Source organism: Zingiber officinale, chromosome 10A (assembly GCF_018446385.1).
Source record: "Zingiber officinale cultivar Zhangliang chromosome 10A, Zo_v1.1, whole genome shotgun sequence".
Classification (NCBI taxonomy): Eukaryota; Viridiplantae; Streptophyta; class Magnoliopsida; order Zingiberales; family Zingiberaceae; genus Zingiber; species Zingiber officinale.
Window position 1 is genome coordinate 26,727,790 of NC_056004.1, and position 24,992 is coordinate 26,752,781.

The following is a 24,992-nucleotide window of genomic DNA, read 5'->3' on the forward strand; positions in this document are numbered from 1 at the left end:
TGCTAGAAGAAAATCCGACAATATCTCCCCTATACACGTGACAATCTGAATCATTTTTACATCCACAGATATACATCAGTCACACACTACTGGAATATATACACAACCACGCAGTTTATATTCAGCCCACTCAACTATAATAACAATAAATACAATCACATAATTATATATACATCTAACAGCCCACTCGGCTGGATCAAAATGCCAAAAACACAGCGGAAAGGATAGAAAACCATTACAAACCAAAAACAAGACTGCTAGCCGGCTAGACTTACACAAGACCACAAACAATACAAAACACCACATCAAAACACTCCGGAACCAAAACCTAAATTTACTTTGCTATGTAAACCAAAAACATAGACCAAATAAAGTACAAATAAAAACCAGAAACAGGTATTCGGATGTGACGTGGGAACCGGCAGACAGGATACTTCAAGCGACTCCAAAAATCTACCTGCTACCTGAAATAGAAATAGCTCAACGATGTGAGTTCAAAGAACTTAGCGGATATCAAGATGACATGCCTAGTAAGATATAACTAATAGAAATAATCATGCAGTACAGTTTTCTGAACAAAAAGTAGGAAATGAAAACTGAAAAAGTTGAAGAAACTGTACTCACCAGGGCCTCCTATCCGGAACATATGATTGTCAGACCAAATATCTCATATTTCATGTATGCATGTCAAGCATATGCAAACACCAAAATGCAACAACCAATATGCAACAATCACAAGCAATAAATGCAATCATGCAATATGATGCAAAATGATATGTGTCACCCCTGATGCCAGTCAGCCATCTCACACGCGATGGTGAGACCAAGTGGGTAGGGTTATGACAACTATGCACTCTACCATCACTGCTCCTGAGTGACCGAGTGGACAGGATGTTGTTAGAGTACACCTATCCTCCTACCCCAAATAGAGTGGGGGAGCGCAATGCTCTTATATCTCTGAGACAGTCCAAAGGAGGGATCCCTGCCGGCTGCCACGCTGCGTCACCACTACCCTTGAGTGGACCAGCGGAGCCTAACAGAGAAAAACTGCCACACACTCTGCCTGATATATCACTAACCCATGAGTGGTTGTGTGTGCAGATCATGTAACTGGCGATGTGCTCAACAATAACAAAGTCGACAATCGCACAACATGAAATCATGCAAGATGGTGCATGACACTAAGCATGTAAATCCTAACCATAATCACCTCCACATACTATGTACCAAACTGGAAAATAAATCATACTATGACCTAGGTATCATAGATCTAAGTACACATGCCCGATAATAAAATCCAGAAAACTAGTCCTATACTCAGTGAAGCCTAGTATATCACTTCCTCTAGGAACTAAGGTACACATGGTAATAATTAAGAGATATAAACATGGATACATAACAGGTGACAAACAGAACATACTATAGGTATCAAATAGTGGCATACCAAGGGCAATTCTAAACATGATCATTGCTACTAGCTATAAATTGCTATGCATATCAAAGTGACAATATCATAAAAGATAAGTCAAGAGATACCCGCCTTTATCTGTCGATCATACTAGATACTCTCATGTCAAGACGATCATCTCGAGTCAAGGTCCTGTAAATCACATACTGATCATAGCTCCAATCAATTGCTAACTAACCTAGAATCAACATAATTCAAAGCACAACTTACCCAAGTTCAGAATCCCAATCGCTCGGTGAAGAACTCGGATAAGTCTGTGAGGAAGTGGAGCTCCTCTTCCTCGGTGGCCGATCATTGCTCTAGCAGTAGATCGATAGGCGACAGAGAGCCGACAACAGTGGCCCATCAGCCAGATGAAACAACGGCCAAAGAGGGTTGCTACAACTGGGAGGTCACACAGTAAGCCTTCTGCTCGGACCAATGTCGCAGGAGGAGAGGGAGGATCGACTACTGTGATGCCGAGCTAGGGTAGAGAAGGGGCGGCGATGCAACGCCGTGGGAAAAGTCTCGCCGAAAGCAAAACCGTCTGCAACGGAAGTATGAATGACCGAGGTCAGATGAGGAACGACAATGCCCTCGTGATGCTGGTATCAACCAAGGCTGGCGATCGCAGGCGTTGGGTGGTGGCGCGACCATGGATCTGGTAAAGGGAGACAAGAGAGCGACTCTCCCCTGGCCGATGACATCACTGTCCAAGCCTCCCGCAGAGAGGTGGCGTCGACCTCTCCTTTTGCCGACGACTGCACCAGGGGGAAGAGCATCGGAAAGGCACCATTCGGGTGGCTCTCAATCACTAGCGATGGTGGATCGAGACAGCAACAAGAAGAGGAGAAGAGGTGGTGCGGCGGTGGATCAATGACTAGATCAAGAGAGGAGAAGGGGAAAGGAATCGAGCGACGTAATGAATCGGGAGAGGGAGTCGGCCAATTGGCTTAGGGAGATGGTAGGGGAAGAGGAAGGCGTCGAGAGATGAAGAGAAGGAGAGGTCGGCGCAGCGGAGAGGAAGAGGGTGTCGGGAGGCTTAGGGCGCGGGGAGGAAAAAGAAAAGAAAAAGAAAAAGAAAAATAAATAAATAAATAAATAAATTTAGGAAACTCAGGTTTGGTTTAATCAAAGCCTAAGTATTTTTCTACATCAACTTCTACCTTTGGGTATTTCTAAACAGGCTTTTCTCATGCCTATTATTTCATCCCCGTAAACTATCTCATACGAGCTTCGAAAAATCCTCAGAAAATTTCTAAAAATTCTGTTAAGGTTAACCATCCATTAAACCTTATTATTTTATTATCATTTTGTTCGGTATTTTACATTATCCCCTACTAATAAAAATTTGGTCCCCAAATTTCGTTATTTACCATCAGCAAGTACTAGCAATTGCTAAACAGTATAAATACTGAATGGAAGCCTAACCTACATACCTTAAGTAAACAAATGGGGGTATTGAGCTCAAATCATATCCTCGAGCTCCCAGGTGGCCTCCTCGTCAGTATGATACTGCCATCCGACTTTAACCAGTCGGATAGTCTTGTTCCGCAATTGACGCTCTTTGTGGTCCAGAATCCGTACCGAAACCTCCTCATAGGTAACGTCAGGCTGAATGAGAACTGATATATCTGACAGAACATGTGTTGGGTCGGATACGTATCTCCTTTGTATGGACACATGAAATACATCCTAAACGCCTGATAGAGATGGTGGTAGCGTCAGACGATAAGCTACTGCTCCAATCCTCTCCAAGATTTGGAAGACCCAATGTATCGTGGAGCTAGCTTACCTCGGAGGTCAAATCTCTTCACCCCTTTCATGGGTGTGACTCTCAGGAATACATGGTCATCAGTAGAGAACTCCAGGGGTCTCCATCTCTGGTTAGCATAACGCTTTTGGCGGTTCTGCGCCCCTATTATCCTCCGTCTAATAGTGTAGACCAACTCTGCCTCCTACTGAGCTCTCTGAGGTCCTAGCAGCTGGGCCTCCCTAACCTCCTCCCAGAGGGTGGGTGTCCGACAAGGCCTATCATACAACGCTTCAAACAGTGTCATCTGGATAAGCGAATGATAGTTGTTGTTGTAGGCGAACTCTACTAATGGCAAGTGGTCCTCTCAACTGCCTCCAAAATCCATAACACAAGACCTCAGCAAGTCCTCTAAAGTCTGGACGGTCCGCTCTGACTGTCCATCTGCCTGTTGATTGAAGGCTGTACTAAATCAGAGTTGTGTGCTCAAAGCCTGCTGTAGACCCTGCCAGTAGGGGTGAGTATTCGATTAAAACCGAATCGAATCGAACCGAACCGAATTAATCGAACTGAACTGAACTGATTTTTTTCAAACAAACCGAACCGAATCGATTTTTGACAAAAATCAAACCGAACCGAATTTTCAATAAAACAGAACAAACCAAACTGAACCGAACAAATCGAATATGATAGATTGGATGCGAACGATAGAGGGGGGAGGGGTAAATATCGGTTCTTTTAAAACTTTCCTTTTACTTTGTAAATCAGAATCATGTAGCGGAAAATAAGAAAAGAGACAAGTTCTTTTACTTCGTTCGGAGCCTAGCTCGACTCCTACTTGAAGGCCCGCGATCCTTGATCGTACCGATGGGCCTTCAAGTAACCCTTCTTTCCGAGATCCTCGGAAAGAAGCAGATCATACAAATGAACAGAGTAAGATAGTAACAACCTACTATCTTACTTGAATTAAGTACAATGCAAGTTAAACAAATATACCAATTACTTAGATAAAAGATGTAGCTCGATCGGCACTTCTTGTATGGTACAACAACTTGCTTGATGGATATGTAGAAGAGTAGTAGCATGAATAGCTTTTTCACAGAGATGATATCAGGACCCGTTACCCAGCCACGGACCTGGAGCTTCACTTTTATAAGAATCGTCAACGTTCGGTCGACCGATCCTTGGATTCGGTCGACCGAACCTGCTCCCTTCCTTCCTGGCTGGAGTCTGACGCTGACTCGATCTTCTGCATTAACTGATCATTAAGGGTTCGGTCGACCGAACCTCTTTTTCGGTCGACCGAACAACTTCCTTCCCTGTTCGTCGAAATCTGCTGAGATCTTCATTTAATGTTCCATTAATACTGATTGGATCAGTTGACCGATCCTTGGTTCGGTCGACTGATCAAGCTTCGATCAGACTGTGCTTCGCTTTGGTCTGAACTGATCTCTGGTCTAAGTCAAGCTGGTTCGGTCGACCGATCCTCCTGTTCGATCGACCGATCAGGCCAAATCTACAAAACAGAGTTAAACAGTATTCCTGCAAAACAAAGGTTAGCACAGTAATATAATGCATGAGTAATATAGACAGTAGAACTGTCTTGATCTCAACTTGGAAACCTTTCCGGTTTCTTCAATTGGATCAGCGACCTAAGGTTGTTCCCTTTAGGAACCCGACCTCACTGTCGCTCCTCCAGTTGCATAGCTCAACTTACCTGCCAAACATTGGTCCTCTAGACCTGCTTGGACTTTTGCCAGCTCAGTGTCTGATCGTCCGATCCACTAAGACTTTTCCTGCAATACTACATTAGCCAACAGCAATAATAGTAATACAAAATACAATGGTAAACCTAAACCTAGATTTACCGAGATCCGCTGGTCCGGTCGACCGCGCACGGTCGACCGGAAACCATCTGAATAATCTTGCTTGGAGTTCACTCCTCCAAGACTTCTCGTTACCTAAGGTTACCACCCCCTAGGATTTTCTCCACTTGGCTTCACTCACCAAGACTCAGTATTCGGCTACCCAGGGATTAAGTCCTCCAGACCTATCCACCTAGCTTCCACGATATACCGAGATTTTCCTTATCTAGCCTACAACTAGGACTCAGTATTCGGCTACCTAAGGATCAGGTCCTCCATACCTATCCACCTGGCTTCCATGATCTACCGAGATTTCTCCCCTTGCCTAGCCTACAACTAGAACTTCCCTTGATCAAGCTTTATATTTAAACATACTTAAACATATTTGTCTGACATTAAAACCTTGGAGGTCGATTGTACCAACAGAATAAACCGATTTTTTCAAAAACTTTGATTTGACTTGATAAAAATTTGATTCGGTCTAAAATTTATGGTGTAAAAAATCGATTTGATTCAAAAATTCAGTCTATTCGGTCAATTCAGTTTAACCGAATAAAAAAATTCAAAACTGAACCCGAACCGAATTAACCAATTTTTTGGAGAAAAAAAAATGAATTTCCGAATAAACCGAACCGAATTTTTAAATTCGGTCAGTTTAATCGGTTTATTCGATTTAACCGAACTTTTGCTCACCCCTATTTGCCAAAATTAGGACGTGAACCGTGGGTTTCTATCCGATATAATACTCAATGGGACACCATGCAATCTGATGATCTCCCGACAATACAACTCTGCCAATCGATTCAGAGAGTCGGTCTCCTGAATCACTAGGAAGTGTGCGGATTTAATTAATCGATCAACGACTACCCAAATCGCGTCATGGCCTCATCGTGTCCTAGGCAATCCTATCACATAATTCATAGTGATGTGCTCTCATTCCCACTCCGGAATAGGAATCCTTTGAAGTAATTTCGACAGACTAGACATCTAGCTACAAACTCCGCGATGTCTTTCTTCATGTCGTTTCACCAATAGGAACGTCTCAAATCTCGATACATACGGGTTCCACCTGAGTGGATCGCAAATCGGGAGCGATGAACCTCCTGTAGTAGCTCCTCCAAGACCGGATGAGACTGAGGTGCGCATAACCTGTCTCGGAAATAAATAACACCTTTGTCATCTCGAGTGAACTTCGTCTGCTGTCCAGAAGCTATCTGGCTGCTAATAAACTGTAAGCACTGGTCACCGGCCTGGACCTCTCGGATCCTCGTCCTGATCGACGACTGAGTAACCATGATAACCAGAATACCCTGCTTTATTTGTCCCTGCTCCTCAAGGCCCAATTCGAAGAAACCCTAAATCAAGTTCGTGCCTAAAACTCGGTGGCGAGCTAAAGCCCCTCTGAACTTCCGGTTAAGCGCATCGGCAACCACATTAGCTTTCCCTGGGTGGTAGCTAATGGTACAATCATAATCCTTCAGGAACTCCATCTATCTCCTCTATCGGAGATTGAGTTCCTTTTGGGTGAAAAGATATTTGAGACTCCTTTGATCCGTAAGAATCCCAAATGTAATACCCCACAGATGATGCCACCAAATCTTCAAAGAAAAGATAATGGCGGTTAACCCTAGATTATATACAGGGTAGTTCTTCTCTTGCTCCTTCAACTGACGAGAAGCATAGGAGACTACCTTGCCGTGCTACATCAAAACAGAGCCCAAACCCTGTAGAGAAGCGTCAGTATAGAGTATGAACTCGTCCTCTCCATAGGCAAAACCAGAACTGGTGCCGACACTAATCTCCGATTCAGTTCCTGGAAGCTGGTCTCACCGGCTTCTGACCACGTGAACTTCACGGCTTTCCTGGTCAAGCGTGTCAGTGGCATAGTAATGCGAGGAAAACCCTCAACGAACCTCCGGTAATAACTAGTTCGACAAAGGAAGTTGTGAGTCTCCTGTATAGACTACGACAACTCCCAACTGGTAACAACCTCTATCTCCTATGGATCCACGGTATACCCCTACTAGTGACCATGTATCTCAATCATCTCACAAAGGATAATCAAAATACGCACCATTGAATTTCACATATAAATGTTCTCGTCGAAACATCCTTAGAACTATGCGAATATGGTGTACGTGATACACCTTGGATCAGGAATAGATCACCTCAATGCCTAGAAAGAAGACCCAAGGATTCAGGGGGAGCAAAGGTTAGTAAGTTTACAATATATGGCAATCCAATATTTTCTACACATGTTAGTAAATTAGATAATCATCATTGCTTTAGTTTGGATTTACCTCAACAATTAGATATTCATGCTCAACCAAATAAATTAACTAATAAAAATCTAAAAAAAATTAGAAAATAATTCTTTAATCTTTAAAATTTTATATTCAAGGTTTAGGAAATTAGAAAAATAAATCAATCTTTTAAAAAATAAAATTCATAAACAAGAAAATATAATTACCAAATTATTAAATCTAGACTTGGATTACAAGTCTAAACCAAATTTAAATAAAAAATAAAGATATAATCAAGTATTTCTTGATTATGAAATTAATCAACAAATGTAATAATAAACCGAATCTAAATTAGAAACATAAATTAAAATTCATAAAGTCTAGATTTAACTTAATTAAAATACTTAAATATTTAAATAAACCTAATAAAACAAATATTCAATAATTCAGAGGAGGCTCCAAACTAGTTGACACCTCCAAAAGTAACCTACCTAGCAGGGTAATTATGATTAGAGTAAAAAAGGACAAAGTTTAACTTGACTTACGGTACTGGTGAAGTTTTGGATGATAGTAGGTTAGGGAAGCTCAGTCTATGCATGTCTAGAAAGATATGGCTTCGACCTGGTGCATTTGGCTGAGTGAAACTAACTGAAGCTACCCCTTACGAATCCTAACTAGTTAGATCAAGGTTTTATATTAAGTTCAGTGGATATGACTATTTGGAAAACCTCAAAGGCAAGGTTACTCTAATGATATTCAGGTGACTCACCATAACCCAGAAGTTTATCCAAAGATAGAATGTTTGTTGAGCCTAAAGCAACACATGAATCTAACATAAAGTTCAACCAAATCCTGAAATGAAACTTAACTCATCTCACAAAAATTATAGAATTCCCTAATAAAAAACAAAGATCGGGTGAGAAGACTAAAAAATTAAAATTAAAATTAAAATTAAATTTAATTAAATTTAATTAGATTAAAATTACATTAAAATTAAATTAAAATTAAAATAAAATAAATTTTAAAGTAAGATAAATTAAGATTAAATTAAAACTAAATTCAATTAAATTACAATTTAATTTAACTTAATTTAATTTAATTTAATTAAAATTAAATTAAAATAAATTAAATTCAGTTAAACTAAAATTCAATTAAGATTAATTAAATAAAACTTAGATCTAATTAAATTTAATTAAATTAAAATTGAAATAAAATTAAATTCAACTAAATTTCAATTTAATTAATATTCAAATAAATTACAATTAAATTAAAATTTGATTTAAGTAAATTAAAATTAAATTTAATTAAACAAAAATAAAATAAGATTTATTTAAATTAAAAATAAATTTAATTAAATTAAAAATAAATTAAATTAAATTAAAATTAAATTAAGATTAAATTAAGTTCAATTAAATTAAATTAAAATTAAATAAATTTAAAATTAATTAAATTAATATTAAATTTAATTAAATTCAAATTAAATTTAAATTTAATTAAAATTAAAGTTAATTAAATTAAAATTAAATTCAATTAAATTAAAATTAAGTTCAATTAAATTAAAATTAAATTCAGTTAACTTAAATTTAAATTAAATGAAAAATAAAGATAAATTAAATAAATTAAATTAAACTAAAAATTAAAAAATAAACTTAAATTAAAATAAATAAATAAATAAACTTAAAATTATATTAAATTAGATAAATACCAATATTGATTTAATGAGAACCTTGAAATTAAAATTTAATTAAACATATGTTAAATAAATTATTACACAAAAAATATTTAAAAATCATTTTTTTAAAAAAATCATTTAAAAATTATTTTAAAAATACTTTTAAAAAACTTTAAAAATTCTTTTAATTTTTTTTTAAAATTAAAAATTATCTTAAAAATTCTTTTAAAAAAACCTTTAAAAATCATTTTAAAAATTCTTTAAAAAAAACTTCAAAAATCATATTAAAAATTCTATTAAATATTCTTTTAGAAAACACTTTAAAACTCATCTTAAAAAATTATTTTAAAAATTATTTTAAAAAAATTTAAAATGCATTAAAAAAATTATTTTATAAAAAATTAAAAATCATTTAAAAAATTTAGAAATCATTTTAAAAAATCTTTAAAATTCATTTAAAAATTATTCTAAAAAAAGATTAAAAATCATTTTAAAAAGTCTTTAAAAATTTATTTAAAAAAAACTATAAAAATCACTTTAAAAATCTTTTTAATAATTATTTTAGAAATTCTTTTTTAAAAAAAACTTTAAAAATCATTTTAAAATTCTTTAAAAATACTTTTTAAAATTCTTTAAAAAAAACTTTAAAATCATTTTAATAATTCATTTAAAAATTCTCTTTTAAAAAAAAAACTTTAAAGATCATTTAATAATTCCTTAAAATAATTATTTTAAAAACTTTAAAAATCATTTTAAAAAATCTTGAAAAATTAATTAAAAATTCGTTTTAAAAAACTTTAAAAATAATTTTTAAAATTCCTTAAAAATTATTTTAAAAGCTAATTTAAAAACTTTAAAAATCATTTTAAAAATTCTTTAAAAATCATTTTAAAAATTCTTTAAAAATTCTTTTTAAAAAATACATTAAAACTCATTTTAAAAAATTATTTAAAAAAAAAAAAATTGAAAATACTTTTAAAAAAATTCTTTTAAAAATTCTTTTTCAAACTTTAAAAATCATTTTAAAAAATCTTTAAAAATTCATTTAAAAATTATTTTTTAAAAAAAATAAAAATCATTTAAAAAATTCTTTAAAAAAAATTTAAAAATCATTTTAAAAATTCTTTTAAAAAATACTTTAAAAATCATTTTAAAAATTCTTTAAAAAATTCTTTTAAAAACTTTAAAAATCATTTTGAAAATTCATTTGAAATTCTTTTTAAAAAAACTTTACAAATCATTAAAAAAAATCTTTTAAAAAATGTAAAAATTGTTTTAAAAAACTGTAAAAATTATTTTAAAAATTCTTTTAAAAAATCTGTAAAAATTATAATTAAAAATTTACTTAAATTGAACCTTAACTTTACTTAATTTTGTTTAATAAATTTAACTTTCAATTAATAATGACTTAAAACTTAAATCCTACTTAAATTAAATCTAAACAAAAAAAATAAAATAAATGAAAAATTATATTATAACTAAGACTTTCATTAAATAAACTCAATCAATTAATACAAAATTTAAGTTGTTTTAATCAAATAAGTTTTAAATTGAGTCACTTATTATTGAGTTAGTAACAAATCAATTCTTAACTTAATCTTAGAATAATTTATTATTGATTAATTTAAATAATCTTATTTTAATCAAACTGAAATAAACAAGTATATAAAAATACTTATTTAAATAATACACTTGATGAACAGAAATGTTACTAATAATAAATCCTCTAAAACACTTAGGTATAAAAATGTACTAAAGCCTTGAAATTTAACATACCTAAATCTCAGTGTTGACTTCAGGGGGAGGTGTTTTTGAGAAATATGTTTGCAAAATCTTTTAAAAAATTACTTTTGTAAAAATATTTAAAAAAATCTATAAATACACTTCAAAATGTTTTGAAAAACCTTGTCATGTTTTATTTGAAAAATATTCTTAAAATATTTTCAAAATTTTTTTTAATCGTTTTGAAAACTATTTTACAAATTACTTTCCAAACTTGTTTTATACAAAAAAACACTCTATACTTTTCAAAAATTGTTTTGAATTGTGTTTTTTTCCTAACATATTTTGAAAAATTATTTTGTTACTTAGTGAACATTTTAAAACTTAAGTTGACAAGCTCTTCTCAAAAGGTTTTGTTGCACAATCACTTTCAAATTTATTTTTTTTGGTGTATTGGAAAATATTTTTAAAACTCACCTTCAAACTTTGTGTTCTTTTAATTTGGATCAACCTCCTAGACATATAGGAAGTTTTACTTGTGGTTAACAAGAACTCCTAAGAATGTCTCAAGTTAAGAGGGAGCCCTGATTGAAAGATTAAAAGTAATTTTTAAAAATTTATTTAAAAATTTGTTTTACAAATCTTTAAAACTGAATTTGAAAAATTATTTTCTTAATATTTTACGAAATATTTTTTGGTTTACAAATTTTTGTGAAAACACCTTGAAAAATATTTTGAAAATTCACTATCAAAAAATTACTTAAACATTTAAAAGTTACCTTAACAACCAACTTTGAAAAATCAGTCTACAACACCACTTTATATATATATATATTCAAAAAATATTATTGTTGGTACAAAACCTAATCAAGAGTGATCTTAAGTTTATATCTTTTTGATGTGTGCTAAAGGGGAAGAGTAATCATAAGTTAGAAGGGGGAAAGTGACTAATCTCTTTAATTTTGAGAATTAACCCTTAAAGACCCAAGCCTAACTTAAGAAAATTATCAAATATAAAAAAAGGGGAGATTGTTGGTGCAATTGACCTCTAGGGGTTTGATGTTTGACAAGGGTTAATCTAAACAGGACTTGATGTTTGGAAGAGAGTAGTCTAGTCAAGACTACATGACTATCTAGAAGTCCTAACTGGAGGTTAGGCAAAGTGGAAGTCTTGGTGAGTAAAGTCAGGTCATAGTGAGTGAAGGTAGGTGGTGGAAGTCTTGGTGAGTGAAATCGGACCCTAGTGAGTGAAGCTAGCTAGTAGTGGAAGTTCTGGTGAGTGAAGCCGGACCCTAGTGAGTGAAGCTAGCTAGTAGTGGAAGTCCAAGTGAGTGAAGCCGGACCCTAGTGAGTGAAGCTAGGTGGTGGAAGTCCTAGTGAGTGAAGTCGGGCCCTAGTGAGTGAAGCTAGGTGGTGGAAGTCCTGACGAGTGAAGTCGGGCCCTAGCGAGTGAAGCTAGGTGGAGGAAGTCCTGGTGAGTGAAGCCAGACAATGGAAGTCTTAGTGAGTGAAGTTAGGCAACCCTAAGGAGAGATAACCCTAGGTTGTATGTGACCGACTAGTTTTCGATCGACCACGTGCGGTCGACCGGACCAGCGAATCTTGAATCCTGTTAACACTGTTTTACTGTACTATTTTATCTATTGTGCTAACTCAGTGTTGCAGGGACGTCCAGCTAGGTCAAGGGCTGACCAGATGTCTGGCAAAATGTAAGTAAAAGTAAATCACTGGAGGAAAGTGACTGTGAGGACGTGTTCCCCGTTTGAGGAAACTATAGATGTCGATCCAACTTAGATCCATTTTGGAAATTTAAGTTGAGATCGTAACTAGATTCTGGTCTCAAGGAGACAGAATCTAATTACTACTCTATTTGAATATAATTGTGCTAACGCTTTATTTTGCAGGGTAGTATAAATTATATTTTTCCTCGAACTAACATTTTCTTGCAGGAAAAGGATTTGCTGGAAAATGGTGGTCCGGGTGCCCAGAGCTGGTCCGGACATCCGGAGCTGGTCTCGGCACCCAGAATGCAAAATTCAATCTCGACACAAACATGGAGCGTGCTAGTTGGCTGGGCCTACATCACAGTCCAAGCGCTCGGAGCTTCCTATATAAGGAGGCCACCACCTGGAGAAAAAAATAACAATTTCCTTCTGTGATTGCTCTGTTGCGCACTACTCCTGCGACATTACGAAGCTCTTCCGACAACTTGCGGCTCAAGTTCTTATTGTTGTTGTCGGTATTTCTTTTTATATAATTCTTGTACTCAATCATGTAACATTTTATGAATTATTAGTGATTACCCAACGAAATCACTCTCACATGCGGGCCTTGGAGTAGGAGTCGATAAAGCCTCCGAACCAAGTAAAATTGGTTTTGTTAGCGTTGTGTTTTTATGTTTCCGCTGCTTACTTGATAATGATTTTCGAAGATCTCTATTCATCCCCCTCTAGCGAACTCTACGATCTAACATTAGGAACACAAGAAGTCAAACGGAAGATGCAACTAGCGAGAAGGATGACATGAAAAGCGAGTCGATGAGCTCGGTGCATCTAAGAGATGAGGTGCTATGGAAGAGTACATCGGCGGATGAGAATAAAGTGCATGTGCATCCGAGGGACGAGAAGCCGAGGAAGAAGCCTGCTTGAGGAGAAGATCATAGTTGGATTCGGGTGAGCTCGACTCCGGATGATTGGAGCATCACCCATGCTATTGGAGATGTTCATTCTCGGATGAACAATGATGGAGGCGCCTCCAAGTGGATTGGAGGCACCCTTGCACCTCAAGGAAGAGGTGCACAACTGTTAGAGTGAAGGTGGTTCCAAGGAACATAGAGGTGCCCTCGTGCCCTAAGAAGGAGTCGCCCTCACACGTCTATTGGAGGCGCCCTGGAGCTTCAATAGAGACACCTCCAATGAATAGTAGTCGTTGAGTGACCAATGCTATGTGGATAAAATATTATCCACACTAGAGGCACCTTGGATGTCTTTGGAGATGCCTCAGCTCAATGGTAACTTATCCCAAGAGGCTATAAAAGTCCCCTTGGAGCTAAGAATTTAAGTACAACAATTGAATTGATTTCAATCCTAATTTATGAGCTTTCTAAGTGTGTAAGAGGCTACTCCACCTTCAACAAAGGAGCATTTTTAGTTAGATTTTCAACTGTCTTGGATTAATAACCATTTAGGTTGTAACCAAGTAATTCTTTAAACCTTCTTGCTTGTTTAGTCCTTTCTTTTATGTTAATTATTTATTTTTGCTAATATTATATCCTTGCTTAGTTCAAATAGCAAGAGATTTTTCTAATTTAATTTTTAGGGCTATTCATCCCCCTCTATCCAGTCTCACCTGGACCTACAAGAACAGCTCTGTCCAACTCAAATACAATGCGAAAGTCATGTTTGCTTAACAGTGATCCAGACACTAGATTCTTCTGAATCTCCGGAACATACATAATATTGTTGAGAGGCAACTCCTTGCCCAGGGTCAGCATCAACACCACTTTTTCTTAGCCTATGATATCCGAGGTTGCTAAATTCCCCATGAACAATTTTTCCTCATCTTTGATTTCTTCAATGTTGTGGAGCAACTCCTTATTGTAGTAGATATGTCTAGTGGCATTAGTATCGATTCACCATTGTCACAGATTTGAACCCACTAGGTTTAAGTAGGAGACCACGGTGCAGAGGTCATCCATTGCTAGTTCCTCATTTAGGTTGGCCTTTTGCTTCTTCTTTGGTTTTCTGCACTCCAAAGATTTATGACTGACTCGGTCACAGTTGATGTACTTCCTAAAGAACTTATTTTTTACTTATGCCTTCTTTGGGTCCCATCTTGGAAGACTTGGGATTTTTTCGTTTTGAATTTTGACCATGCTCGACCACGTTGGCTTTTACAGTTGCTTAAGAGAATAACTTTCTCTCTAAATTCTTATTGTTTCTTTGATGCGAAGTCTAATAACAAATTCCTCCATGTTCATCTCCTTTCACTTGTGCTTTAGGTAGTTTTTCAAGTCCTTCCATCCGAGAGACAGCTTCTCAATGATACCAACTATTTGGAAGGTTTTACTTAGACCATACCTTCCGAGTGGATCTCATGTATGATCACCTGAAGCTCCTGGATCATCTTGTAGTCCAGGAATCGTCCCATGATGAACTTCTTAGCCCCGACATCCTTTATCTTGTATTTCTTGTCCAGAGACTCCTATAACTCCTTAGTTGTTCTTTTTGTGTTGTACACAACATATAGCGAGTCAAAAAAATAGTTGAGGATGTAGTTTTGGTATAGGACCTCAGAATGAGTCCATGCCTGTACTGCGCTGATGGTCTGGACATCAGTACCATCCTCAACCTGCTTAGAAAGGTCCTTAGTAAAGAACCGAGCCAGATTAAGAGTAGTCAAGTAGAAGAGCATCTTCTACTGCCACCTCTTGAAGTTCAATCCAGTGAACTTCTCTGACTTTTCCCCATGGTTGATTGAAATATTTTTTAATTGGGGAGGAGAGGGTCATCACGCGTTGAGTCTGTTGCACCTCAACACTTTTCGTGATCATCTCAACATAACATAATCTGTTTTAAGATTGTTGGACAATTTTGTTATAAAAAATTTTGAAGAAAATTACTGAATTTAAAATTACAACATCAAATCAGCTATATAGAAGCCTAAAGCAAATAATCTTAAGATGCTAGCGGAGCTAATTTTTACCAAGTGCTACCGAGTTGGGATGTGAGTCGCCTGAGCATACACCAAGACGGGAGAAGAAGATGTCAGGTACAGCAGAGTCAGGGTAATTCTCCCAAATGGATCACGAGTGCTTCTGAATGCTTCCAAGTAGAAGTCGAGTGCTCCTGAGTAGAAGCCGAGTCTCCCGGGTGGATGTCGAGTCGGGACACAAGTTGCCCAAATCGTTGAGTCAGGAAATGAAGATGTCGAGTCGGGAAGGGTTCCCAATTGCTCGGAAACTGAGTCGTCGAGACCTGCGTTCAATGCAGCTTCCTTAAAACAGATTTGCCCCACCTCCGATTATACTTCGAGATTGTGTGGGTTCTATTTCGTAGGATACAATGGCCAATTGTGATCTCCACCAAGCATTAGTCGTTGCGACGAACTCAATGGTACCCAAATGCTATCACAGATATTCTACCAAGCAAAAGATGCACGATCGAGAGGATGAGTAGCGAGGGGGAATGATGGTGGAAGAATTTTCTATTGCTTTTTTCTCTATCTACGCTCTACTCATGACCTCCTTCTTATAATGGAGCTCAAACTTTGGCCGTAGTAATTGGCCGAATAAAGGTCATTCATTGACTTTACTCGCCAGCCTTGAAAGGTCAGCTATTTCAATCGGCAATCCTCTCCCGTGCATTTATTCACATCATATGTATTGTGCAATAATATAAGCCAACTAATTAGCCATGAAATTTTCAATGTAGAATTAAAAAACCATACACAAAGAAGCCCTTCATCCAACTTTTATTATTTTCCATTCAAATTCCTACATCTACAACATTCTCCAACCAGCGCTGAACCAGATCAACAATAACCATAGTAATTGTATATGTGTAGTGACTTCTCATGCCAGAGTTCACGGCGATTTACACTACCTCAAAACCTCTTTTGAAATCGATTTGTAAGATTAAAATTAAAGTTTTTTTTCTTAAAATTTTACGTTTATATGACATTATATTAAAAGATGAGTAATTTTCAATATCTCGAGTGGAAGAAATTTTAAATTTCTTTAGTAGTTATTTTAATTTTTGGAAGAAACTTTACAAATTGTGCTAAGGCATAATTCGATTATAAAAAAAAAAAAATTATATGATTTAGTTAAAGCTGAATATAAGGGATTTGATTTAATTTATAATTTTTGTAAGTCCTTTCGCTTATTTAATTGGAAGTCTTTATTTAATTTAAAATTATTATATTTTAATGATCTGTATGTAATAAATATTATAAAGAGACAGTATATTTATTCATTGAATGGATAAGAGAAAAGATAAATTGAAGTATAACCAACACAATTTTAAAAAGGTTGGATTTATTTTTCTTTCCATGGATTATTATTATTTTCATTACATTTCTAGTTAAATTCCAGTTCCCTTTGAAGGAAATTTGCGGTTTGTTCCCTTTAAAGATCACTTGGTCAGGAATTTATGCACATCATGAATACAGCTTTATTCTTGTCTCAATTGTTCTACGGCAAATGGGGCAGGAGCTGAGAAGTGACCCACAATCGTGACATATCTGGTGCAGGTTCAAACATATAGTCAATAATAACACTAAAAAAAAAAATCTTCTATCATAATAAATTGTGCTGGCTCAAACCTGATGGCCACAGCCAAATGCCATGTTCTTCAGGTTGGAAAGACAAACTGGACAAACCTGCCAATGATCCAAGTAATAGATTCAGGCACTCAAATCAAAGCTTCAACTGCTTTTGATTATTGTGAATGCTTTGGTTAAATGAATTGTTTCGATTAAGCGAGGTTCTGCATGATTAACTCCCTCATTTGAGATCATCCATCTGATTTCAAACATATGATTTGTTCAATAGCTTTTACCTGAGTGTCTGAAGAGGTACTTGCAGCTGGTGCTGATGGAGCAGGAGTTGTACTATGACTAGAATAAGACGATGAGCTCTGCATAGAACCAGGCGAAGGAGGTACTGAATTGGGAACAGTAGCAGGAGGTGGAAGAGCCACTCTTCTTGGTGATGTTCTAGCATGCTGACTGCTCATGTGACAAGGTAGACATCACAAAAGTTAGATATCATGGAGTAAACGTTTACTCAAGAAAGATTGATGATTTTTTTTCCAGGACATTTTTATCTGCATACCCCAAAATCCCAAGATCCAGTGTTGCTCTGTACTGCAAAGGTATTTCCATGAGCGCTGCAAGAGCAAACTCAGCCTCTTTAAGGCTTTCTGGTGCATTCTTGGACATAATTTCAGTGAAATTCACAAACTACAAAAACAGTTGTTTTTTTTAGGTTCTATTATCATTTGTGACTCGTGTTTGTGAAAGGATAAACAGTGAACACATTGCTCTGTTAAATATTTTTAACCTGGAAATTGTCGAAAGATCTAGCAGGTATGTTGTCGTCAAATTCATGCATCGTGTCCCATGGTCCATCTCCAACTCCAACTAAAATAATGGACAAGGGATACTTGCTGCAGCAGGATTTGAAGCAAATAAGGATCATCATTTCCTCAGTATAATAACAATTCATTGTTGAACATTGTACACAAACTATTGCATTTTTATATGATTAAACTTCCTACTGTGGCATGCTGTTGACAGTTTCAATTGAATGGTGATTGGTTCCATTTTATTGACATGAACATAAAAAAGAAAAAAACACTGAAGACTGAATTTACCTAGCTTTGACAATAGCATCAACCGTCTTCTGTTCTTGGGGATTTACACTTCTTGTTACCTGCTTCAATATGACATTCTTGAATATCCAAAAAGAGAATCATATTTTGGCAAAGTAATGTCCGGATAAAGTTGTTCTTGTTATTTCATACCTGACCATCAGCAATTATCAATAGAACATGGTATTGCCCTCCACTCTGCTCCACAATGGTCATGGCCATTTCAATAATTGGTGCAAAAGATGTCGGTCCTAGAACCAAATATGTCAGATTCAATTAAATGACTTCCAAAAGCTACTATTTACACTGGAATAAAAAAGAAAGTGTGAGCTGAATGCATAAGTACCAGATAATTGCACAAACGGAGCGATTTCTCGATACCGATCTAAAGCTTCCTCGAATCCATGGCACGGTCTGTTCCCTGGGTAGAAGCTAAATACATCTTGGTCATGGGTAGATGCTGCACCAGTAGTCAAGCCATGGATTTCAAAGGTTAATTAAAAGCTCAAATCAGCCATCACATTGCAGTACCAAGCAGGATGCATGTGTGCTTACCATCTCCGAAACCAAAGCATGGGATTAAGTTATCTTCGTCAAATGATGACAAGGTTCGTCCAATAATGGAAATTGCTTGTTCATAAGGATTTTTAGTAGTTCCAACGTGGTGCAAGCTGCTGCCATGGAACGAGTTCTTACCTGTCGACGGAGACAATCAATTAGATTTGTGCTTTAATGAACACAAGAATCCATCGACCTGTACCTGTCCACTCATTGCTTTTTGTGAAGTCAATTCCTACAATGAGATTCGATGATTCAAGCCCAGATTTTGTCAGCTCCTCTGTTACCTGTTGAAATTGCACGCCACAGAGCAATATAATGTGCGTTAATTATGGGCTTCTCAAACAGCTTTATTCTTCCGTGAAATAAATAAATTACCTGCTGTAAGGAGGTAAAGCCATCGGCTATCCTCGAGAACTTATGTTCCAACTTGGGCTTCTTTACACTGGTCGTGTTAGTTGGAGACAGCGATGGGTGTGCCATGGAATGAAACTCATATGGAGGAGGATGACGGTGATGGTGGTAGTGACTCTGATGGGAAATCCAATATTCATGGGCGTGATCACTTGTGGAGTAAGGCTGCTCTGTGTGCCGTGTCCCATGGTAGGGAGGAGATGAAGATCTTGCTTCCCGCCTTCTGCCTTCGATTGAGCTTTTAGCTCCCATTCTTCTCCAAACTATTCAAAGCGATGGCTTCAACTCCAGGAAAAGCCAGCAACTGTTGCAGATCAAAATCTGGAGTTCATGGATCTTTGTACTTGATTTATATATATATACCAACATATATTGACTCTGACTATGTCTGAGTCGTACAAATTAAGCAAGGACGAATGTTCAGATGCATGCGGACGCGAAATGAAGGAGATGAACAATAACTGTAGGGATTTAGCATCGAATATGCTATGCTAATGACGACAGACTCAGAAATGTTTCTTGTATGACGCTACCGATTAAAAGTTGGTGAAAGATGGGACTTTGAACTGATCTCGATATCGAGAACGAAGCGAAACGTCCAAGTAACTGCAGCATAAGTTTCTCGGAAAGTAAGCGTGAGGCGGCTTTGTTTTTACACCTCGAGCATGAGCAGATCTCCGCGTCTTCCTCTTCGCCTTGGTTCCTTCTTCATCTTGGATTGGATCTCTCCTTTTGATCAGTGATTTCTTTCAATATATCAAAAAAGTTAAATTTCAGGCTCTCAGCACGAGAGTGGGTCAAGCAGGATTTATGCTGTCGTGGATAAGACGTCACATGAATCATCTTATATGACGTCACTGATCAGACGTAATAGATCAGACGTCACATGGTTTGATGATCCATCGTTGACTAAGGACCTTTGCCTTTAGAATTAAATTGACAAGTACTACGTTGAGTCTTTAAAATTGGCAAAATATTTTGTAAAAAAAAAATTAAATGAAAAAAGAATTATATATGTTGTTCTATTATCATTTCTATCTTTTTTTTTTGTGCTTTTAGTTCTAATGATCAAATTTGTTTTTTAATAAAAATATGAAAAACACTCTATTCAAACTAAACTTTCATAAATATCCTTTTATTTCGATCTAAAATAATATAATAATTAGTATCTTTTATCATATTTTATTTCACTTAAGAAATTATTTATAATTCTTTGTATCCCAATTATCTCTTTTATCAATTTTTGATACGTCCAATACTAGTTTTGAGAATTAGCTTGGACAAATGAAAAAAATTATTTACAAGTATTTTAAAATTAAAATAACATTTTGATCCTTCTCAATTTTATTTCTCTAAAAATGTTCTTAAACCCTGTTTTTGGTTTGTTCATGATTCTAAAGTCATCAAGCTGAAATTAATCCTAAAGATTAAAGCCGGACGTGATAATATAATGAAATTTAAGTGCTGAATCTGAAATTTGTAGGAACTTGTATGCTAATATAAGTGGGAAATTAACTATTATGAAATTATTTATTTCGTGAATCACAACAAAATCTTTTTTTTTTATTATTATTTAATTTTTCTATTCTTTTTGTTAAATACTTTGACTAACTTATCTCGGCTCCTAATTTTCGATATATTTAATTATAAAAAGACTCCATAGATTAGTCATCAGTCGTTACAAAGATTCTATAAGTTATTGAATGACATTTCATTCCAGTAATATAATTATTCAAAAATAAAAATTTATTTTATTGTTGTATTTGATTTGTAAAAATTGTATAAATAGTCAATGAGATTTAAAACAAAATAGTATTGAAAAACAGGAAAATTTTAAAAATCCAAACAACTAATACTTAAAATAATAACTAAGTTAGATTTGAAAATTGATTATATTATAAAACTATAGTATATTTTATAGAAATATTGATATTATTGGGTTCATAAGAATAAGAATAATATTAGGGGTGTAAATGAGTCAAGCCGCTTGTAAATTATTCGAAACTCGATTCGATAAAAGCTCGTTTGAGCTCGTTTAATGAGGCTCGTTAAGATAAATAAACCAAGCTTAAGCTTCATAATATTCGACTCGTTAGCTCGTGAACATGTTCGTTAAACTCATAAATCAACTTTTAAATAAAAAAAATAATAGTTTTGATATTGAATTTATAGATTTTACACTCTACTTATGAAAAATATAGACAAATATATTAAATTTATTTATTAGAATAAAATTATAAATTTTAACAAGAATATTATAAGTTTTTAAAATATATAATTTAGTTTTTAATGAATATTTAAATTTATAATTTATATTTATTAAGCTCGTTTAGGCTCGATAAAAGCTCGAATAAGCTCGTTAGTCATGAATATATTCGTTAAATAAAGCTCGAGCTCAGCTCGATTATAAACGAGTCAAACTCAAACATCCAAGAGTTTGGCTCAGCTCGCCTCGATTACACCCCTAAATAGTATTATATATAATGTATTCATAATTATTATTTTTAGAATAGTTATTTTATATGTGATTAAAACATAGCTCAATGTATCAATATTTATACACTTATGCATGATTTTCCAAATCCATATTGTATTTCAGAAATAAGTATTTCTTATCACTACAAGAAAATAGATATTTTGCGACGATGTTTCTCGTCGCTAATACTATTTTTTCGTCATTGAAAAATATTCGAGACGATAAAATTTCATCGCTAGAGTCGTTGTTATAAGCTTGTCGTAAACCTATATTAGCGACGAATTTTTTGTTATCGTTGCTAATAATTTTGCGATGTTAAACTATTCATCGCTAAAGTAAATTACTTCGCCGTAAACTATTTAACGATGATTTAATTAGTATCGTTGCTATAGTTAGTGTTAACGACGATTTTATTGATTACGCCGCTAAAATATTCCCTACAATTTATATAAATTCGTCGCTAAAACTACGTCCCCAATTTCGATAAATGCAGCTAGGTTAGCGACGAATCAAACCAAATTCATCGCCAACGATTATATTAGCGACAAATCAAACCAAATTCGTCGCTAATATTATAGTTTAGTGACAAATTTGGCTTGATTCGTCGCTAACCACTGGTTTTTTTAAAAAGAAATATTTTCGTTTATATCCTGTGTACATATTTATATACATACCAATCATCACAACTATAACAAACTATAACAACAAATTCACAAATACTCTAACATTTAACTCATACTTCAACGCAAATATAATAACAATATTCACAAACCAAATTCAAAACATATTCACAACCAACAATCCAACCAAGTTCACAACCAAAAATCCAAACCAGTTCAAAACAGGTCCAGAACATCATGTTTCTATCCAAAAGTCTACAACATCAAAGCCTTAGACGGAGGAGGAGGTGGTGGAGCTGAAGATGAATCATGGACCAAGGAATCTAATGCTCCAGGTGCCAATCAGTTAAGTATTTGTTCAAACATATATCTTGTCTTGATTTAATTGATGCTAACTTATCTTGGATGTCTTCTCATATGTCAATCTTAACTCTTTTAATATTTTTTTCTCTTCATAATGAGAGTTTGGAATCGCATTTGGTTTTGGAAATGCCCCTTGCAATAATTGAAGTAATATATCAAAAGATTTATTGCTCCACCCATTTAACACTTTCACATGCATTAAATTAACTTGACCAAAAAATTGAATACAGAAAAATTAGTACAAGTGTGATATAACTCTTTTTGTGCTTCTTCAAACATTGAGGTATAACTTCCTCTAATATCATCTGCATTGATATCATCTAATTGAGGTGCACTAGTATTGATATTTTCTGCATTTCTTAAATCAGTAAACATATCTTCAAAATCATCTTCTTCAAAACCACAATCATGTTCCTCTTCATTGACAATATTTATATTAATAGATAATGTAGTAGCTTCTCCGTGAAAATTCCAAACTTTATATAATTTATCAAATCTCCACCTATAAAGATGTCCTCGAACATAATCCAACTCATATTTAAATAAATTGTCACACCTTCTGCATGAACAACGAATTTTGGATAAATTTAAACTTATCATATAATTATCTACCACCTTTAAAAACTGATTTAGCCCATTTATATATTCAGGCTCAATCTGATTCTCAATCATTATCCAACTTTTATACATATTTATAACCTGATTAAATATATAAAAAATTTCATATTTTCAATAAAATAATCCTAAAATTAATTAATAACATCAAAATAACCCTAAAATTATCATCTAAGCAAAAATAAAAATTAAAGATTTGAATTAACAAAGCAAAAAAATAAATTGGACTCAAAATTTAAACTGGCATAAGTGAACATGGAGACTTGAAGTCCGAAATGCCATATTAAATAAATAAAAACTAAAGTATAACCAGAATGCATCACAAAAGGATCATAGGTTGGATGACTAAGAAATTTTCTACACATGTGACCTAACATTACATACTATAAATGACTATATTACCAAAATATTACAATTCTAAACTAGGTATAGCTACTATAATCACCTAGAGACAAGGTTACCAAACTTTCTGAAATCATATGTGGCCAACTAACAACTAGAGATTTGCTGGCACTTGACTTAGTTTACTGGTCACATTTTTATCATACTAGTTGAAAATTTCTATTTGACATGCAACTTATAGATTTGCATTGCCCACCCCATCTCGGCTTCTTGATTTGTGGTAGGTAATAATTTAATTTAGCTTCAAATAATTATTATTTTAATTTGGTACGATTTTATCTGAGACAAAATTTGGTAACATAGAGATTGTTTTTGTTTTCTATGTTCCTATATGTTTGTGTGGTGAAAAGATTTATGTTTTGTATGTTATTTGTTCTAAATAATGATGAAATTATCTTCGTTTGTTTTATTTTGGCTGGATTTGTTGATTTTTGTATGATATTCAAGTCTGGAAATGTGTTTAAATTCAATAATTTCACTTTTTGATATTATGTTGTTACCAACCACTAGTACGTTCATTTTATGAATATTAGAGATTTTATTTTACAATGAATGCGCAGAGTTTATTTGATGTTACATATAGTTTCTTGTATCAATGATTTTTTTTTTTTTGCAGAGTGACTTCACATTTAGTTGATTAATGATGTAAGACTAATGCTTCCTTTGGACCTATGACTTACTCTTTAAGTTTAGTTTTATGACAACTAATTCAAAAGGTGGTAAAGGATAAAAATTATACTTACATTCATATATCAGGGGGGATTGGAGTAACTCAACATGCGGTTTGACTTACATGTCATCTTGTTTATTCAAGACTAGCACAACCTTTTGCAGGGCACCTTAGTTTTTTGATTGGTTGACTTGTTAACCCGAAAGTTGAGCCATTTGAGAAAAGTCTTGTTTGTAAGTTTGTATTCATTCCCCTTGACTAGGAGGGTCCCAAGTCCAACACTGGACCCACTAAACTGCACCGAGAGCTTAGTTTTGTTTTCTTTTTCATATGGTGTAGATTTGTTGCTCAAAATCATAAATATGGCATTTATACCTTAAGTTTGGTTTGACAATCATTTATTTAATAGCTTCAGCTAATAGAAAAAAAAAAATCTACACTCGTCTATTTTTAATTAATAGTACTTGATTGGTATGATCTTTTACATGTGACCTATTTTCAGTGTTAATGATTGAACGGTGAGTACTACAAAATTTTTCAATAAATCAAATCTACAACTAGATTTTGTGATTTCATATGATTAAAAAAGAATGAATATACCTTACTAATAAATAGCAGATTTTCAGAGGGAGTAGTCAGTCTGTTGCCAAATCACCAGAAATAGGAGGGAAGATGAACCTAGATGTGGTGTTTCCGTAAACAATAAATGGACAACGGGTAGGAGGTAGCGTGGATGGTCTCTGCTGGCCGCTGGAAAGTAAAAAAGCAATGAGGGGAAGGCGTCGGAATCGCAGGAGGA

The 24,992-nt window shown here is 34.7% G+C and overlaps 1 protein-coding gene across 2 annotated transcripts; it reads right to left on the bottom strand.

Annotated features, from left to right (window-relative positions):
- Positions 1-16,764: 16,764 nt before the first annotated feature.
- On the bottom strand, positions 16,765-19,742 carry LOC122027436 (E3 ubiquitin-protein ligase RGLG5-like). 2 transcript variants are annotated; one of them, XM_042586397.1, is made up of 12 exons: positions 19,581-19,742; positions 19,012-19,351; positions 18,836-18,920; positions 18,631-18,771; positions 18,422-18,535; positions 18,229-18,326; positions 18,079-18,137; positions 17,766-17,871; positions 17,538-17,665; positions 17,263-17,431; positions 17,027-17,083; positions 16,765-16,945 (listed from the first exon to the last, which is right to left on the bottom strand). In XM_042586397.1, exons 2-12 carry the CDS (start codon positions 19,297-19,299, stop codon positions 16,862-16,864), a joined length of 1,329 nt encoding a protein of 442 aa, XP_042442331.1. In that variant the 5' UTR covers positions 19,300-19,351; positions 19,581-19,742; the 3' UTR covers positions 16,765-16,861. The 2 variants fall into 2 exon arrangements, with proteins under 2 accessions (XP_042442331.1, XP_042442332.1); XM_042586398.1 differs by having other exon boundaries at positions 19,012-19,742.
- Positions 19,743-24,992: the final 5,250 nt, after the last annotated feature.